This window comes from Amblyraja radiata, chromosome 1, assembly GCF_010909765.2.
Source record: "Amblyraja radiata isolate CabotCenter1 chromosome 1, sAmbRad1.1.pri, whole genome shotgun sequence".
Lineage (NCBI taxonomy): Eukaryota > Metazoa > Chordata > Chondrichthyes > Rajiformes > Rajidae > Amblyraja > Amblyraja radiata.
Window position 1 is genome coordinate 77437021 of NC_045956.1, and position 20967 is coordinate 77457987.

The 20967-nt window shown below is 42.5% G+C and overlaps 1 protein-coding gene across 1 annotated transcript in view; it reads left to right on the top strand.

Moving 5' to 3' along the window:
* The window catches only part of scd5 (stearoyl-CoA desaturase 5), an 85279-nt gene extending 64854 nt beyond the window's left edge, over window positions 1–20425 (top strand). The window contains exons 5-6 of the mRNA XM_033025089.1: window positions 2522–2754; window positions 14964–20425. Coding sequence (XP_032880980.1) covers window positions 2522–2754; window positions 14964–15154 — 424 coding nt within the window. The 3' untranslated portion in view covers window positions 15155–20425. The remainder of the gene's footprint in view (window positions 1–2521; window positions 2755–14963) is intronic.
* Window positions 20426–20967: the final 542 nt, after the last annotated feature.

The window sequence follows — 20967 nt, forward strand, 5'->3', positions numbered from 1 at the left end:
ACCACCTCTGGCAGCTTGTTCCATATACCCACCATCCTCTGTGTGGAAAAGGTTGCCTGTCAGGTTCCTATTAAATCTTTCCCCTCTCACCGTAAACATCTATCCCCTGGATATTGAGTCCCCTATGCTAGGGAAAATAATCTGTTATACCGAGGCACGTGTTGTTAAACTGATCTTTATTGAGTAGAACAAAGAACTGGGGAGGGTTCTCCCAAAGTTCTATATATATAAATTATAAAAAAAGAAGGCACACCCCTAAGCCACTTGGCGACTTATTCCTGCCAAACCTCGTCACGTGACTGTGCCAATCCTAGGGCCGAGGGTTCACCCAATGAGTGGCCTAACCACAGGGTGGTGCCACAGGACCCCCCAGAACCAGAGGCACAAAAACGAGACGGCCGATGAACGAGGTGCTGCCCCCTCACATCCACCAACAGGGATTGAGCCCGGAGGAAATCTGCGCCCAGCAACGGCAGGGAGATGTCGGCAACCGTGAACGGCCAGGTAAAATGGCAGGAGCCAAAGATAAGCGGGACCGTGCAAACCCTATACGTCCGTATGGAGCTGCCATTTGCTGCGGTTAACGAGGGGCCCCCCTTTCAGGAATGAGTGTCGACCCCCGATGGGGGCAAAACGCGAACCTCCGCCTCTGTATCAACGAGTAACCGTCGTCCCGAATGTCGGTCCCAAGCCTAGAGGTGGTGTATCTGGCCGACCGCCGCAGCGATTACTGGCGGCCAGCCCCGGCATTTCCTGGAAACGAGCAGGGCGGGCGCCATTGACTGCCCGCGGAACGACAACATTGATGGTAGTAACATTACTTCACTTTACCTGCTTCTCCAGGGACCAGCGGCGCAGCCGAGCTCCTGGCGGCAGTTGTACCAGCGTGTGCCGTCCAGTTATTAGCGAAGAAAATATAACGTAGTATAATCGTGTCCAAATTATTTCCCATTTTAAAAAAAATCTCAATGCCTTTCAAGGTATGGACATTGAATCATTTTACCTAAAGTAGCAAATCCGAAAAGATGCAGATGTCAGTAACATTAATAAACATAGACCTCACATTTTATATTTATTTCCTTTGTCTTTTGAGGCTGCCCTTGCCTCATAAATAAAGAACAGAGTGATGACCTAAATTGCTCCTGATCCGATGTTCCAAAATACAAAGAGATTCATATGACGTGCAGCAAAAATTCTATCGAGGTGCACATGCATTTTTAATGAACATTTTTTAAGTAAGTTGGTTACTTCGTTCATAAGTTCCATTTGACGTATATCAAAAGACTTCCAATCTATTTTATTTCATAGATTCTTTTCTGACGTTACTTTTCACAATTCTTAGCTTGGATATAAAAAGGTCCTCCAACTGACTCTGTGCTGCACTGGAATAAGGTGTTAAATATGTAAGGCTAATGACGAATCAACTGCAACTACACTGCCGAGAAGGAAGCTGTAAATGTATCAAAACTTCACCTTCATGCTCTGCGATGATCTGGATAACGCTTTACCAGGCATGGTTACAGTTGTGCAATCCAGGAGACCCCAGTTTCAAATCTCAATTTGTTCTTGATCAGGATTGTACATTGGGATTTCAGAATTGGCTTTGGTGTCCTTGACTTTGCAAAAAGAAATACAATCAGCCAAGATCTCAGCTGCCAAGTGTTATCTGCTGTTTACTTAGATGTGGATATCTGCCAAAGATATGAACGGATTTGGATATGATGGTTCCTATGATTTCAGCAGCCCTCACTACAGTACTCAGCTTCACAGAAATAAACTGGCATTTTCACCGATTATTTAATTCCAACAAATGTTGAAAAGCAACGTTTACAACCTATCTGATCTATTTTTATAAGTTCATAGGTTTAGTCTCTTGCAGCTTTGTTGTACATTGTTGTACAAGGTGTGGTAAGCAATTGAGTAGTGCCCAGATGGTGTGCCTTAAATATAATGGTGAAATACTGGTAATGCTGAGATGTACATACATGGAACATTCAGATTTGGTTTCTTGTCTTTGCCAAAATATTAATTCCAAATCAGAATTCGGCATGCCTAGACATTGAAAGGTAAGGATCAGTCCGGATCCTTCTGCTATCTTGTGATTTCTCTAGTTGGATATTAATGAACTTGGACATAATTTAAAGTCCGGGCAACAATCGTCAGGGTTGTAGGGTCAAAGTCCGACTAAGTTTATACTTTCATAGCAGAAAGTGAGAGGAAAAATAGGGATGGGGGAAGCATATGTCAGAAAATTCCATGCTAAGCAGGTGTGGTCATGAGAAAAATCCTCCATGATGTCTATTCTGTTCTATACATTGTAGAACACAATCCATAGAAAAAGTTATGATATAAATAAACCAATTTTGTTTTAGATTCAAACATAAAGGCTCTTTATAGCCAGCTATTTTAGGAAATTCAACTGCAAGTGTTTGTTTTCCTCTTGGATAGAAATACAAATTGTCCTACTTTTTATGAGGCCTGTGCTAATAATTATGTAAATAAACGTTGTTCTCTTTTGTAGGTATTACATGACCTCGGTTTTAATCATGTGTTTCTTAATGCCAACTTTTATCCCCTGGTACTGCTGGGGCGAGGGTCTCTGGAATTCCTACTTCCTGGCTTCCATCCTTCGGTACACCGTTTCACTGAATGTCACATGGCTGGTGAACAGTGCTGCTCACATGTATGGAAACAGACCCTACGACAAGTACATCAATCCAAGAGAAAACAGATTTGTTACTTTTGGAGCACTCGGTGAGTAGGAAACCAATCCAAGTCGGTTGTGTTCAGTTTAACAACAGGATAGAACTTCTACCGCATTGATCCAGGTATCTGGAATTTTTTGTGTGACGTTATTTAACTACGACCTCCCCTGCCTCTTATGCCTCTTAAAGTAGTTAACTCTGACTCTGAGCTCCACTCTGCTGGCAGGGCCCCAACCACAGCAGCAGAGGTTGTAAAGTCAAACACTTGAAGTGGTGATGAATCAATATCAAGTGGTCTGACCTTATTTGTAACTCAAATTTGGACATGTTGGAATAGATCTATTTTCATCACCTGTTCCCTCAAATTGCCAACGAGCTCTTCTGATACCTGCACGCTGGCTTACATAGAACATCTTCATCAACAATGTTTATTTCCATGCTGGCTGATGGTAAGCATATCTGTGCAGCATACAAGGTCTCCATGTTCAACAGAGAAAGATCTATTTCTCTGGCACATTGGCCTTCATCAGTCAGAGTATTGAGTTTAGAAGTTGGGAGGTCATATTGCAGTTGTATAAGACATTGGTGAGGCCGCATTTAGAGTATTGTGTTGAGTTCTGGGCACCATGATATAGGAACAATGTTGTCAAGCGCCAAAAGGTACAGAGAAGATTTACAAAGATGTTGCCAGGACTAGAGGGTCTGAGCTATAGGGGGCGGTTGAGTAGGCTGGGTCTCTATTCCTTGGAGCATGGGATGATGAGGGGTGATCCTATAGAGGTATATAAAATCATGAGAGGAATAGATCGGGTAGATACACAGAGTCTCTTGTCCAGATTAGGGAATTGAGGACCAAAGGATATAGGTTTAAGGTGCGGGGGGAAAGATTTAATATGAATCTAAAGGTTAACTTTTTCACACGAAGGGTGGTGAATATGGATTGAGCTGCCGGAATTGGTAGCTGAGGCAGGGACTATCCCAACGTGATGATCATATGATCAGCCATGATCATATTGAATGGCGGTGCAGGCTCGAAGGGCCGAATGGCCTACTCCTGCACCTATTTTCTATGTTTCTATGTTTAAGAAACAGTGAGACAGGTACATGGATAGGACAGGTTTGAATCGATATGCGCCAGATGCGGGCAGGTGGGACTAGTGTAGCTGGGACATGTTGGGACATGTTGGCCAGTGTGGGCAAGTTGGGCCAGGCAGCATCTCTGGAGAACATGGATTGGTGGTTTTCAAGTCAGTACCACTCTTTAGACTGATTGTAGGGAGCAGAAGAATATGTTGCTGTACCACTTCCATCCAGAGACCCCAGTAGTCCTTCCAGGTGAGACAGGTTCACGTGCACCTCATCTACTGCATCGTGTTCCTGATGGGACCTTCTGTACATCAAGACCGAGTGTAGAATCGGCGATAGCGTCGCCAAACACTTTCACTTGGTCAGCTACGGCCTACTTAAGCTCCTGGATGCTAACCATTTTAATTCTTCTTCCACATGCTGACTTTTCTGCCCTGGGCTGCCTCCTTTGCCAGAGTGAGGCCACACAAACTGGAGGAACAGCACCTCATATTCTGCTTGGGTAGCTTACAGTCCAACAGCATGAACATTGAATTCTCCAATTTTAGATATCTACATGCCCCACCCCCTCCATTCTTTGCCTCTCTCCCATTCTCTCCTGTACTCCACCTGGACTCCACTCCCCATCCCCTTCCACCTGCATTCCTTCTTCCAGCTTCACAATTTGCAACTCTTCCATTCTTTTGCCTCACACCTATCTTTTCATCTCTGGCCTTTGACCAATCATATGCCTATCAAAAATTCCCCTCACCTGTATCAACCTACTTCCTGTTTAAGAAGGAACTGCAGATGCTGGAAAATCGAAGGTAGACAAAAATGCTGGAGAAACTCAGCGGGTGAGGCAGCATCTATGGAGCGAAGGAAATAGGCAACGTTTCGGGTCGAAACCATTCTTCAGACTGATGTGAGGGTGAGGGGGGCAGGAAGAAGAAAGGAAGAGGCGGAGACAGTGGGCTGAGGGAGAGCTGAGAAAGGGAGGAGAAAGTAGGGACTACCTGAAATTAGAGAAGTCCATGTTCATACCGCTGGGGTGCAAACTGCCCAAGCAAAATATGAGGTGCTGCTCCTCCAATTTATGGTGGTCCTCACTCTGGCCATGGAGGAGGCCCATGACAGAGGTCGGATTCGGAAAGGGAGGGGGAGTTGAAGTGCTGAGCCACCGGGAGATCAGGTAGGTTATTGCGAACGGAGCGGAGGTGTTCGGCGAAGTGATCGCCAAGCCTACGCTTGGTCTCACCGATGTAGAGCAGCTGACACCTAGAGCAGCGGATGCAGTAGATGAGGTTGGAAGAGGTGCAGGTGAACCTCTGCCGCACCCGGAAAGACTGCCTGGATCCTTGAATGGAGTCAAGGGGGGAGGTAAAGCGACAAGTTTAGTATTTCTTGCGGTTGTAAGGGAAAGTGCCCAGAGAGGGGGTGGTTTGGGTGGGAAGGGACGAATTGACCAGGGAGTTCTGGAGGGAGCGATCTTTGCGGAAAGCAGACAGGGGAGGAGATGGGAAGATGTGGCCAGTGGTGGGATCACGTTGGATCGGCGAAAATGTCAGAAGATTATTTGTTGTATGTGACGGCTGGTAGGGTGGTAGGTGAGGACAAGGGGGCCTCGGCCCTTGTTGCGAGTGGGGGATGGAGAGTGAGACAGAGTCACGGGGTATAGAAGAGACCCTGTCAATTCGTCCCTTCCCACCCGAACCACCCGCTCTCCGGGCACTTTCCCTTGCAACCGCAAGAAATGCTACACTTGTCGCTTTACCTCCCTCCTTGACTCCATTCAAGGACCCAAGCAGTCTTTCCAGGTGCGGCAGAGGTTCACCTGCACCTGCTCCAACCTCATCTATTGCATCCGCTGCTCTAGATGTCAGCTGCTCTACATTGGTGAGTCCAAGCGTAGGCTTAGCAATCACTTCGCTGAACACCTCCGCTCGGTTCACAATAATCAACCTGATCTCCCGGTGGCTCAGCACTTCAACTCCCCCTCCCATTCCGAATCCGACCTTTCTGTCCTGGGCCTCCTCCATGGCCAGAGTGAGGACTACCGTAAATTGGAGGAGCAGCACCTCATATTTCGCTTGAGCAGTTTGCACGCCAGCGGTATGAACATTGACTTCTCTAATTTCAGGTATTTTCTCCTCCCTACTTTCTCTTCCCCTTCTCAGCTCTCCCTCATCCCGCTGGCTCCGCCTCTTCCTTTCTTCTTCCTGCCCCCCCCCACCTTCACATCAGTCTGAAGAAGGGTTTCGACCCGAAACGTTGCCCATTTCCTTCGCTCCCTAGATGCTGCCTCACCCGCTGAGTTTCTCCAGCATTACCTTCAACCTATTTCCTGCCAGATTTTGTCCTTCTCCTCTCTTCCAGCTTTCTTCAGAGGTGCTGCCTGGCCTGCTGCGATACTCCAGAACTTTGAGTCTTTTTTGCTTTAATTGTTATTTCTTTACCCATGTATCCAATCTAATCTGGAATGGAATGTTGACAGTTTCTATCACAGCTACTAATTTTGGAAGGGAATTTCATAGCCTTAATCCTTTGTGTAAAAGAATTGTCATAAATCTCTTGGTTTTTATCATGTATCTATGTTTGAAATTCCTTGACAACTGGGATCCAGCTTTATATGCTTTTTTTGTATTATATTTTCTCAGATCAAGCCTGATTTATCTTTAAACTGCATCCATTTCGGTTCACCCTCTTTGTATTAAGCACAAGAAGTCTTTGAGATGTTATGAATTCTTAGTAATTCTCAATTTTGTAATGAAACATTGTAGGTTGGGGGATAATTGTAATCTAACCTGCCCAGTGCAAGCTTGTGTTTATTTAATTAACCCTCATCATATTCTATTAATTCTTGGCGAATCGTGTTATAAATTGTCTTTTGAGTTACTTTTAAGTTTGCAATGCTGTCATCTTCTATCTCAGCAATATAGTTTGACCCCAAAATAATTGATACAGGTACTTGCTTTCTTCCTGCCAATCTATTGCCATTAGAAGATGTAAGAGGCTGCTATATTTTTTATATGGACTGGCCACTTGTTTTTGATCCCTACTTGTACCGTCGACTTCCTCTGGTAAAATGAAATGGAAGCTCAATTCAGTCCTTCCTGTTCCTTACCAGATGGTTAGGTTCAAATTGCTGTCTTAAATTCTATTGGTTTTTCTGGGTAACATCTTGAAACAAACTGTGGTTTGAAGTATTAATATGAATAATATCCTGCAGTCTGGGAAAGTTGCCTGTCTAGTATCACCAAATTCCCATGTATGCTGGATTGCTCATCAGCTTGAGGTGTTTTCTTTTTGTTATTTTAGTTTGTACTTTTAAATCACATTGCCTTGTCCACTTGATATAACTTATTTATTTTGACAATGTCAGCTAATTATGCCATTTTACCAAGGTTGTTTAGCAGCTTCCTTCATAATTTGTAACAAAAAGGAACTATATGTGGTGGAATCAAACAAATATACACACGCACGCGCACACACATGCCCACCGTAAAGGAACTTGACAGAACTCCATTGCCTACCTCCACCTACTCTAGAAAAAGTGCCTTTAATATTTAATTAAGTTTAACATCCAACTCCCAATATACCTGTAATCATTTACTTATATAATAATTTGAGTATGGAAAGTGAAAAGTTATGCTGGTACGATACTTTAAAAAAAATGCTAATGTATAATGGTCATTCTTTAGAGTCCTTCAGCATGGCATCAATGTATGCTGGAAATTTCCTTGAGGTTCTTACGATCAATTGTGATCGCACTGGAGCTTCAGTAGTTGGAGAGAAGTTTGAATAAGTTCATATATGATAGGAGCAGAATTAGGCCCTTCAGCCCATCAAGTCTACTCCGCTATTCAATCATGTCTGATCTAACGCACCTCCTCAACTCCATTCTCCTGCCTTCTCCTCAGAACCCCTGATACCCGTACTAATCAAAAATCTTATCTTTGCCTTAAAAATATCCATTGACATGGCCTCCACAGCCTTCTGTGGCAATGAATTCCATAGATTCACCACCCTCTGAATAAAGAAATTCCTCCTCATCTCCTTCCTAAAGGAACATCCTTTTATTCTGAGACCATGACCTCTGGTCCTAGACTCTCTCAATAGTGGAAACATCCTCTTCACATCCACTCTATCCAAGCCTTTCCCTGGTTTGTGAATGTTCTCGCCATTTCGAAAATAGTCAACATCCTAGCCATGGTTTCAAAGAACCTATAATTTCTTAGATTCAACTCTTCCTGATATCTTTCTCTTCAGTGAATACTTATCTAATGTCTGCACCATTCCCTTTTGATCTTTCTACACAAACTGACAATGTTTGCTGCAGGAACCTTACTGTTACGACATTCTCCTTTTTTAATATACTTTTAAAGTGTTTCATATTCTCAATTTGACTTTTTATATTACCTCCTTCAATCCCCTTAGCTTTTCTACTGTAATTTGCATATTTATTTTCATTATGATGATGCTAATGTGACCTCATCTTGGATTTTATGGGTTTCCAATCTCCTTACCTAACTAGCAGCCTGACATTGCTGGTATTGTACTTTGAAATTAAATATATTTGATTTTCAAAACCATATTTTAATGTAGTTAGAGCATTAATCTCACTTTCAGCCTTCACCTCTCCATTGCACCCCAATCCCACAAAATCTGGTGCTGTGGTGTACCACACTTGCTTCTTATGAGTTGCTTTGTTGTGGCCATATCAGTTGAAACATAAACAAACACCAGGTAGTGATATCTGTTAAACTGTTATTCTCTGCAACCACAGTTTCTGCCCAGTTGAGAAGTCCAAAGACACAGCTGCACCGGATGTTTGAGCATCTGTTTGCTGTTCTTATGGCTGTGTCTGAATTTCAGCAGAGTGTATATGCAACCCAGGCACAACAGAAGACTCTGTAGCACCCACCCCCTGAATTAGTTATATCACAGAGACACAGAAGACACAGAGGTTATTTTTAGTTCAGTGTGCCATTTCTGATAGCCCCATTTCAAAATAGAAACTAAGCAAAAATTATATGCTTGTTTTGTGGTTTTCCCCATTTGCAGCCAATAATAAGGAAGTTGGATAGCTGCAAACTTAGCCACCCCATCTTTACTTATGTTCAAACCCAAATAGATTGCCACCGCTTAGAATGATAAAATAACATCAAACAAGTCATTTATCCTGTCATGCTCATGCACAAGATTAGTTGTTCTCTCCTCTCAGTCCCCTCATCTGCCGGCTGTGTTTACCATGCTTGATCAGGCCATCCACCTCCTATGCCTCAGCACCATTGTCCTGCTGATTAGTGACCAAATTTGTCCTCCATTCTAGTCTATCCAGTCAAAGCCACAAAATCGTCTCAAAGAGCTGCCCCTCTTACTGCCAGGCTGATAGATTTAGATCTGTCCTGGTTCCTTCCAGCTTCCACTCATCCATAACACAGGAGATTGCTCTGTCAAGTTCTGTGAGTAGGCTGGCACTACCTAATTTTACTTCGGAGTCACGTGAGTGACTACGTGAAGAACCCGCTCAGCGCGCAGGCGCGGCATTACGCCAGCAGTGCAACAGCGGCAGCAGCGGGAGTTATGCGCTCCCGCTACAGAATGAAACGGACCGTCAGGTGAGTACCCTGAGGTCGGGTTTCTTTTACAGGGGAGCCTTTTTTCTGCTTGTGTTTTACAGGAAGAGAAAAAGGCTCTGGAACAAAACTGTCCCCCGTTCGAAGAGGAACGTTTTCCGTCGGGGAGGGGGGCAGCAACAGGCGGTAGGAGCGTTTACCCGGTGTTCCGTAATTCCCCGACACCGTGCCGAACCCAGCCCGCTAGCACCTGAGCAGCGGGCTGGATGCATAGCCACCCGAAGAGGCATCCGGCAGGTGTTCCCGATTTCGGACGGGACGTCTCTCCACCCGCACGGGGGGAGAGAGAGCCGCCTGAGCCGCTGGAGCGGCTCTCGGAGCAGGTGCCTGCGAGACGCGCTGCTTGAGGGACGCTCTCGCTTCTACAAGGCACAAAAGCTCTAGAAGAAGGCGGTAGGAACAATTACCGGGCGCTCCGCTATCCCCATCACCGCGCCGAGCCCAGTCCCGCTAGTGCCTGAACTGCGGGCTGGATGTCTAGCCATCCGAACAGGCATCCGGCCGGTGGCGTCCGATTCGTCGGACGGGGACATGTCTCCACCTAAATGGAGGAGAGACAGCCGCCTGAGCTGCATCCAACAGCTATTGGAGCAGCTCCAGCGAGATGCGCAGAAAGAGCGCTCTCGCGGAGGGAGGTCAGGCACCCCCTCCACAGTGTTTCAATGCATTACTGGAGGCTAGCATTGGTGACCAGGGCTGGGCTGGTCTGGAACAGGGGCAGGCGGACGAATTCGGGAGTATGCCAGGGGTGCAGGAACAGGAAGAGCTGTTGGGTGTGGTGGACCGCTTTGTAGCAACCTCACAGGCTGGAGCACCGCTGGAACCAAGAATGGCGGCCAGCATCAACCATCTATCCAATAAACCATTACTGGAAAAGGTGCTCGCTGAGGTGCTGAAACAACACACAGCACCAGAAAACTGTGAGGCCCTCAAAGTAAAAAGTGTCAACAGCCAAATCTGGGGGCATGTGGGGTCACACATCCGGACCCAAGAACTCAAGCTACATCGGATCCTAAGGCTCCTGACGTCGGCCATCACAGCCTTTGCTCGTTCCGTGGAGACCACGGAGATGGATACCTGCCAGCACGATGTGCTGGCATTAATGTGTACCACACAATTTGAGATCAACAATCTCAGGAGGGAAACATAAGACCTGCCCTCAATCCCAAATGTGCTGGCTTGTGTAAAGCCCCAGCTGCGGAGACGGACGCGCTGCTATTTGGGAAAGATCTCAATAAAAAACTGAAGGAGATGGAGGACGCATCAAAAACCTTCGGCCTAATGAGGGCAGGCCCCGGGACGAGCAAACCAAGACCTCCGATAGCCACGCGGCAGCACCCCACGGCATCCACCAGTCGACGTCCGCAATATGGGACTGGTGAACGCTTGGGGTCCGCACATTAACCCCAAAGATCTTTTTTAGATCAGGGCCCGCAGCGGACCCCCTGGAAAATGCGCCTCCCCCCAACATCGCCAGCACGTCAGAACAGAACCTTCAGGAAAATGAAGAAACAGAATCGCCAATAACCATGGAGGTAGGTGGGTCTGGTTCCTACCAGCATATAGAGAATAAGGGTGCTTTATTAACAGGGGGGAGATTACACTTGTTTAAAGAAGCATGGGGTATGGTCACGAGTGACAAGTATATACTCAACAGCATTAGTGGATATAAAATACAATTCATGTCAGAAAAAACGCCGCCAGTTCAACATTGGCCCCAAAGGGCATTTCTCCCTCCATCAAAGAGAAACGTGAGGGACAAGCTGAACTGGTGAGACTTATCACAAAGGGGGTCATCGAAAAGACCAAACATGAACCTTTGGAATTTGTATCGAATATATTCACTAAAACCAAAAAAGATGGTGGCTGTCGCATCATCATTGACTTAACATCACTAAACAAATTTGTTAAGTATATACATTTCAAAATGGAGACATTTGTTACTGCCAAACAACTGAATTCCAAAGGACACTTCATGGCAAGCATTGATCTTAAAGATGCTTACTATCTAGTACCCATATACAAGGATCATCGCAGATACCTAAAATTTATCTGGATGGTACAAAGCATTGCCCTATGGGCTAACTTCAGCCCCAAGATTATTCACCAAAATATTGAACCCAGCCATGGCAATACTAAGAAAACAAAAACATATTGTCATGGCATATCTGGATGATATTCTGATAGTAGGGAAAACGATGGAATTGGCTGTGGCAGCAGTATCAGCTACAAAACAGCTCCTCGAAACTCTGGGGTTCGTCCTACATCCAGATAAATCTAAGTTGAAGCCATCCACTATCATGGACTACCTGGGCTTCACAATTAACTCAGTCCATATGACTGTTACCTTGCCAAAGGCAAAAATGGTTGAATTAGCACAATCATGCAACAATTTAATGGTCAACGAGCGACCAACTATTCGACAAGTAGCAAGAGTAATTGGGGAAATGGTAGCAGCATTTCCGGCTACACAATTCGGACCTTTGCACTATCAAAAATTTACAGAGAGCAAAGGTACAGGCAATAAAACGACATACAGGTCACTATGATCGTGTCATGAAATTACCCACTGAAGCAATATCAGAGCTACAGTGGTGGGCAGAAAACGTTTGGCATAGTTTCAGCCCTATCTTTATCACTAACCCTACTTTAGTTATTCAAACAGATGCCAGTGCTCAAGGCTGGGGAGCGACTAACTCCATATCCAGCACAGGTGGTAGATGGACTAACCTAGAGTCATCATTACTACTTACACTGGGCATTAACTATCTAGAGATGTTGGGCGCCTTTTATGGTTTAAAAGCATGTGTATCTAATATGCAGCACTTGCATGTTCGGTTACAAATTGATAAATACTACGGTGATGGCTTATATTAACCATATGGGTGGCATAAAACCATTATCATGCGACAAATTGGTCAACATGATTTGGCAATGGTGTGTCGAAAGACATATTTGGCTATCAGCTACTTACCTATCAGGTAAGCTAAACACCCATGCCATGAAAAAATTAAACGCCTGGGTTGCAAGTTTGAACAGACCTTACCTGGAACTGGGATTGTCCAAACAAACCATCACCACCATGTCGGCATCCCTTCGAACATCCACCAAGAGGCAGTACTTAACCAGCATCAAAAAAGGGAGAAGTACTGCCAGGAAACAGGGACAACATACGCAACAGCCACAGCCACCAACATACTGGAGTTCCTGGCCTATCTACACCACGATGTAGGGATCAGCTACAGTGCCATCAACACAGCGCAGAGTGCTCTTTCTGCTTATCTCAAACCAGCGCCAGGACAACAGGCGATGGGATCCCATCCACTGATGGTAAAACTGATGAAGGGCATTTACAATATCAAGCCCTAAGCCCAGGTATACCCATTTTTGGGATATCAGTGTGGTCCTGACATATCTCAGGGAATGGCCATCAGCCAGATCCCTCGGCCTCGAGCAAGCTACACTAAAGACGCTCATGTTGATGGCACTTGTATCCGCTCAGAGGGTCCAGTCACTACACCTATTGCGACTGGACAACATGATCACAGCTCCAGACCAGATCTGTCGTTATCCAGCGACTGATCAAACAGAGCAGACCAGGAACACCTAATCCAGTCGTGGCTTACCCACCAGAACCACGGTTATGTGCCATGACCCACTTACTATCCTACATAGACACAACCAAAATATTCGAGGGAGATGAAAAGCCTTGTGGGTCAGTCACAAAAACCTTATGGTCGGGTGACGAGCCAAACCATTGCGAGATGGCTCAAGCAGGTGCTAGAAACTGCTAGGATAAACACTAACATGTACAAATTTTATTCCACCAGGGCAGCATCCATGTCGACGGCTAAAGAATGGACATGCCTATATACCACATCCTGGCTACAGCAGGATGATGGCGGGGGGGAAAGACTGTTCAGAAATTTTATAATAAGCCGATGGCAAAACCTGGTTTATTTGCAGTAAAGATTTACGAACTGCAAATATTGAATTTAAGCCCAGGGGAGCAATTTAATTCTTTGTTGTTATTGTTTAAAAAATACCATTGTGTTTTTCTACAAATAGACTCATTGGTTGATTACGATAACACTTCCTCCCTCAAGAACTTCAGCAGTGAGTGAAATGAAACTGTTACACGGTTTGAAATCAAGAGCTTTGAAATCTTCACGTAGTCACTCACGTGACTCCGAAGTAAAATAGTAAGATTAAACGAGAACTTACCAGTTTGAAGTTTGATCTGTATTTTATGAGGAGTTACGATGAGGGATTACGTGCCCTCCGCTCCCACCCTCATTATATGGATCAAACTAATAAATTGATGTCTCCTTATCTTTACTATGTTTACTTCAAATAACTGTGTCTATCTGTGATTCCACACCGCTGCTTGGAAGTATGCCGCGCCTGCGCGCTGAGCGGGTTCTTCACGTAATCCCTCATCGTAACTCCTCATAAAATACAGATCAAACTTCAAACTGGTAAGTTCTCGTTTAATCTTACTATTTTCTTTCACTGCAGTCTCTTTTGATTCCTCATTGTCACACATTGGGCATCTTGCACTGGTTAAGAAGAAACTTCCTCAAAATGTTGGAAAGACCAAATACTTGTCTTTAGTTCAGTTTCCAAGCTGCTGACCATCCAATGCTCTGGCCATTCAAACATCTTGCCCTCTGTAGCAGGTCATCCAAAACTATGCTGCCCTTGCCCTATCATGCAACAAGTCACATTCATCCACTTGCTCCTGCTGACTGCCGCACATTTGCTCCTGGTCAATAATCATTCACAAACTTATTTTGAAAACCTTCAAGTCTCCCCACCAATATTGTATCATCCAGATCTTTGACCTTCAGATAAGTGCTTCTCAAATTTTCATCTTGTGAACATTTCTGATGTTAATTATTTTACTATTGGTAGAAATGTCTCCTTTATTGCCCAAACCCCACACTCTGGAGTTCCCATCCTAAGTTGCTTCTCTGTTCTTTTAAGGCATTCCTTAAACCTACCTCTTCACTGAGGTTTTGCCCATCTGTCCTTATGTGACTCGGTGACAAATTCTTCTTTGGAGTGTCTTGGGAGTTTTTCTGTGTTAAAGATGTTCTATTGTTGTCTTGTACTCATTACAGTATACTTTGTCAGAAGCTTTTATTGCAGATGTATTTGGGTGATGTGAGATGTTTTTGATGTTGTCTGTAGTGCCACAATAACAAAGTGGCTACATTTTGCATTTTGTTTCAAATTGTAAATCACAATATATTCAGAATTGATTTTCTACGTAATCTGCGAATTACTGAACTAGGCACCATTGCCTGATTAACAGTTACCCATGTTAGGGATTTAATATAAAAGGATTAAAAATTGCAGAAACTTTAATTGTACTGATAAATATGGAAAGGAATTATTGACTACGAGGAAAAAGATGGGCCAGGGGAATGATAAAACCAGATTAAAATGTGATAGCAAATTAGGCACAGTAGCAGACCATGTTACAGCCCTGAAAACATTTCCAGGTAATATTTTAGATTAATAATAAATATGCTGTATTTCTTACCTACAGGAGAAGGATTCCACAACTATCACCATACGTTTCCATTCGACTACTCAACAAGTGAATTTGGGTTGCGGCTGAACCCAACAACGTGCTTTATCGATTTCATGTGTTGGCTTGGTTTGGCAAGTGATCGAAAACAAGCCTCAAAGCAAATGATTGAAGCACGCAAATTGAGGACTGGGGATGAAAGTGCTTGAAAAGAAACAAGTCTCAAAATTCCAAGCAGAGTGTCCGTATGTTTAAATTTGTTGTTATTTTGACTTGGAAATGTAGTCATTGCATTTCAAGCTTGTGAAAAATGATAGTGCATTTTGCTTTATGGCCTGTTCAATTTTTTCTCAATTTAACTCCTTCCAGTCCGAGTATGTCAACTATATTCTATCGACAGCATAAAGCCCTGCTTAGTCTGCCATCAGAGGTCTTGTGTATTAAGTGGCAGAAATATCCTATACATTGTCTAATCAATAAACTGTATATCAATCTAGTTTGCATCAGTAAACTATCAGTATAATGAATTCATGAAGCAGGCTTGTGAAATGTTTCCTACTCTAGCAAGCTAAAGCAATGCTCTTGCAATAAAATCAACTTTAATGTTTTGTGCTTGAAGTGATTTAAGCTTACAAGATTTTGTTTTAATGTTCGTGCTGATGATGTTGATATTTTGTATTTTAGTTTATTTGAAACTGTAAACTTTGTAATAGGAAGTAGTTATTGAGAAGAAAAAGAGTGGTCTTGGTATTATGATGTCCTAGTGTAAGTGATTGTAAACAATTTTTGTCTAATTTGAAACGAGTTTATTTAATTCTGGTATGGTGATGAATTGGAAAACTGTCCTTTTTAGATATCTGTGTGATGAGGAGATTTTAGAGGTACAAATAGGAATCTTTTTCTAAGGTTCATCAGATGTGGCACATATTGTGTTTTGGGAAGATTATATTAAAAGCTTTTAATCTTTTTTGAAACCAAACCATGCAACAACTATATGGTTTGCATTTTAATTTGAGGATATTAACTTTGTGCTTGGGGTTTCCCATGTGGAGTTGGATCTCTTGCATGTAGAGACATACGAATTGGGCAGGAAAATACTTTGCTCAGTGGTAAGGAATTAACACAGAAGTGACAAACTACAGGATATATGAGAAACATTCCAAAAAACTTGAGTTCATGTTTCTAGAACTTTTCTGACTTAAAAAATTAAACCTTTTGGCTCCACTATCATTTGTTGCTTATATATTAAATTTTAGAAATTTGAAAATCAAAATAATTACAATTCCAAGACAAGGCCTGTCTGGGTGTACTTGATGTTGCTTTCTGAAAACTCCCAGAAAAAATTAAGAGACACTAGCATACAAAAATGGCATTTAATCAGTGCAAATAAGAACTAACTTCTGAAACTACTATTTAAAAACTATTGAAAGGAAATTGCAATGGTTTTGTTACCAGTGAGATAGCTGCTTTTCAGGGGTATGTATGTGTGTGCGCACACGTGTGTACATGCATGAGAGAGACATGGAGATTGAGAAAAAGAAGAGATACAAGGATAGTTATATGGAGTAAGACATGTCACACTTTATAACAACTTGGCAAATATTAATTAATTGAATATAAAAATGAGAATAACAAAATCTCTGATGGGTGCAATGCAATCAATGAGATTGGGTTCATCCAATAGATGTTTTTGCGTAATCCATTTGTCCACTAGATTGTGAACTACTCAAGGATAATCAGCTGTTCCTTGTTCATGAGTCAAATTGTCTCTTTAATAGGTTGTGAAGTATCCACTATTTCTATTTTATTCATGATAAAACAGCATATTACACCAAATATGTTTTCTTGCATCCAAATAAACCAAAGTCTGACCTTGCCATTATGTATCAATTTGAGTTTAGTAAATTAAGAACCAATACTAATGAAATACATTTTAACAGCTTATAATTAGTATGCCAAGTAAATGTGACTTTAAAATTACCTTTAAAGGCAATACTGTGTGAAGACAGATTAACCAGTTGTGTGTGTCAGCACTAGTAAACGCGAAAATAAAGTTGCGTAGAAAGGAACTGCAGATGCTGGTTTATACTGAAGAGAGACACAAGTTGCTGGAGTAACTGGATCAGGCAGCATCTCTGTAGAAAAAGGATGGGTGAGGTTTTGGGTCAGGACCATTTCCTCAGACTGAATGTAGAGAGAAGGGAATTGAAGGTAAGACAAGGCCTGAACAAAGCAGGACCAGCAACAGATGACCAAGGGTGGAGCCCAACCCCCTGCATTCCCTTTCTTCTCTCCCCCCCCCCCCCCCATCAGTCATCCTACTAATTCCACTGTTCGCATCCTTGTATTCCTTCGTTATCACCTCTTCCCCAGCCAGCAATGGGCCATATGGGCTCCACCCTTCCTTGGTCATCTGTTGCAGACATTGCTTTGTTCAGGCCTTTTCTTACCTCCAGTTCCCTCCTCTCTACTTTCAGTCCGAAGAAGGGTCCTGACCCGAAACATCACCCATTCTTTTTCTCCAGAGATGATGCCTGATCCGCTGATTTACTCCAGCATTTTGTGTCATTCTCCAAAATAAAGTTGCCTGCCTCTTACTGAGGGATTAAATATCTTTCCATGAGAATAGGGGCATGTGTGTGCTGGACATTAAATGGAAGCCTTGTTTTTCCTTGTATGTTTGAGGTGACCTGTGAACCTAGTACATGGGAAAGCAAGAAGAAAATAAATTGAAACAATACTACACCATTTATCGTAGTGGATTAGTATGTGCATCCTGCAAACAATACAACACAGATATAAATGATAGTTTACAGGCCTAACCAAAAATGAAGGCTCCAGTTGAACTTGGTGCCTATCCAATACCTAGGAGGAAATTGGCACATGGTTCCCACTCAGAATTGCCAATCCGCAAACCCTGTTAAAGGACAAGTAAGTGGGAATGTTGATGGTCTAATGATCAAATAACCCACAGGAGTTCACTAACAAGGTGACAACAAATGAATATTTCTGGCAGCAAATTCTGAAAATTCCTTTAATGACTTTTTCATTCGGGTGCCCTGTGTACATTTTAGCTTTGGGACACAGTTCCCTTTAGCACAGAGTCTACCATTTTCCAATCTTCTGATTACAGGTATTGTTCTGGAGGATGGAAAACTGATAATATAATGGCAATGTTTGTAAAGAGAAAAGGATAGACCTAGCAGATGCAGTCAATCATTGTCAAAGTATTGGAAAATGTCAATACGTCACCATAAGTTAGCGAAGGGCAGGTGGCATGGATAGATTAAGGTGTGGCTGAGTCATTGAATTGTAACTTTTGAAGATGTGACCAGGAGGGTCAATGAAGGCCCAAGAATCGATGCAGTCTACACAGACTTTTAGAAAGCCCATTGCCAAATTCCTGTTTTGGTAAATTAATGAGGATGCAATAGCATATGCTGAACACAGAAAAGTGGCAAATTAAATGTTAAGATTTCTCACTGGGAGAAAACTAGTTTTAGTGAGGAAAACAGATTTCAGAGGGTTTCTGTAAAGCTCAGAATAAGGCTCTTATTGAGGGATAAAACATCAATAATTGCATATTGTGATAGCTCATATAGAAGCTAGCATGAACATATTGCCAACTTTGGCATCATTTGCAATGTGAGGAAGAGAGCTCCAGACTATAGTTGATTAATTAAGAAGGCATACAACGCTTATTGTTACCAGCCGAGTTATGGAAAATGAAAACAGAAGTTACACCAGCATTGTATACAACAGTAAAATATTGTACGTAGCTATACACCTGACTACAGAAAAGATCTAAAGGCACCCAGAGAAAGTGTGCTAGAGATTTGAGGAAGTTGCCAGAGCTGACGAATTATAGTTGGGAGAAAAGACAGAGTATTTGTGGAACATACGGGATTGAGGAAAGATCAAATTGAGGGGCACAAGTTATGAGACACCTAGACGAGGGTGTATAGGAAGGACCTATTTCATTTGGTTGTGGTCAACAAGAGAATATAGATTTAAGTGGTTAAAGAATTGGAGGGCAGTGCATTCACCCAAAGAAAATGGGGGTCTGGAAATCATTGCCCACGAGGTTGTGGAACCAGGAACCACGACGATAGTTTAAAGGTACCTGGAAGTGCACTTGTAGAGCTATGACCTAATAGGGAATGGACGTGCTAGCCAGTATAAATGGCAGTCACTTTTGTTGTAATTTTACCTTTAACCTGACATGTTTGTCACGTTTTCTGTCTGTTCACTATTGCGGGCCATCCTTAGAATGTGGGATATAACTTCTGCTGGTGGTATGAGTGATAATGAATTGTAGAAAGTTTTTTAAATGCAATTTTCAAATGTATTTCTTTAAAACTTTGGCAACTAATGCTGAATTGTACAGTATATTCTGAGAAAGGTTGATGCTGTATCATTATTTTGAGTATTTTATGAACTGTGAATATTTGAACATTGTGGTATCTGGTTCTATTTTGTTTATGATTAGTTACTGGCCTCATGAGTAATGTGCCACATTCATTTTGGAAAAGAATCCCAAGCAGACTTAATCCTGGGACTTCTATCCAACTGTTTGCAGCAGCCTATAAATAATTGTGCATTGTGCACAATTAATTCTGTAAGGAGATGCAATTCAATTTTAAACTTGTGTACTCCTAATATTAGATCTCGGCAAAAGCTAGAGCTTCTTGGTGTATTCAGCATTTCAATCCACCTGCTCCTAAGCAACATTTGCCAAAATAACAGGGATGGCAAAGATGAATGAAAATAAATGTCTCCTTAGTAAAATGGGGATCTGACTCTAAAGCACTATTGTGCATGGTCCTTTGGAATAACCATACACCAATATCATTAGATATAGGTGACAGATTTGAATGATTTTTAGTTGGGATCTAGAGCTGTTTCAATACCAGTCTTGTGTAATTTCTGATTCAAGTAGGTGGAAAATTAAAGGAATCTGCAAGGACTGGGTTAACCCATTTTGTAAAATAATGCCAAGCCGAGTTTAAAATTGAAATAGTGCCCAGCTAGTGTTTATACCATGTTTCTGAATTATCTCCCCAAAGTAACGTTGAACTGTTGAGTATCTTGCCTGAACCAAATACTAAGGCATTATCTCATTTGGGGAAAGCCTGAGAAAACACCTCATAAAATCTGAAGCAGCTACTTGCATAACCAGAAAACCAGATCTAAATTTTGTGTATTGTCGACATCATCGCTGCAATAGGCTCACAATTCTCCCCCTCACTTGTGGGGAGAATAGTAAACGTTTGAGGTCAATGTTAATGGAAGTTTTGAATTTGGCCTCTGAATACAAAAATGTAAAGAGGGTAAAATGGCCAGAAGTTAAACTGATCAGAATTGTTAACCCATTTATTGAAGCAAATGTTGTTTGCATTTTATGGAGTTCATTGCTTTCTCATTAAATTAATTGTAGAGTTGAAACAATTAAAAATAAAATGCTGCTAAGTTTGCCTTGCTCCATGTGTACCTTGTGTTAACTTACTTTCTGACTTTTGTAATAGAGGTTTGCTTCACTCGGAACATTCTCATGTGGAGTCCAGGAAATGCCTAATATTTAAAGGTTGGTTCCACAGACAACACCAACATCATATCCCCACCCTGCCACCTGTACTTTATCTAAGTAGCAAATCTTCATTCCTGAGTTGAACATTGACTATTGATGTTAATATTTGACTGTGAAGATGTTACAATCAATTTGATGTCCACGTGCATTAATTGCCCAGCAGAGACGAATGTTTACCAGTAGGAATCCTGACTCTTTTTTTCCCTGTTCTACTTTGGGGCAATCCCTCATGTAGCAACTCAAGATGAAATAGCCAACTGCACGAAATGGATGACTAAATCAGGGATTTTCCCATTTCTTATAGATTTACATAGGTTGAATACCTACTAGTTGATTGAGCCAGCAGCCACTCCACTTTCTTGTGACGGTACTAAAATAACATCTGAAGTAGAAAATAGTTTTTTTAATTTAAATATATACAAATAAATATATGCC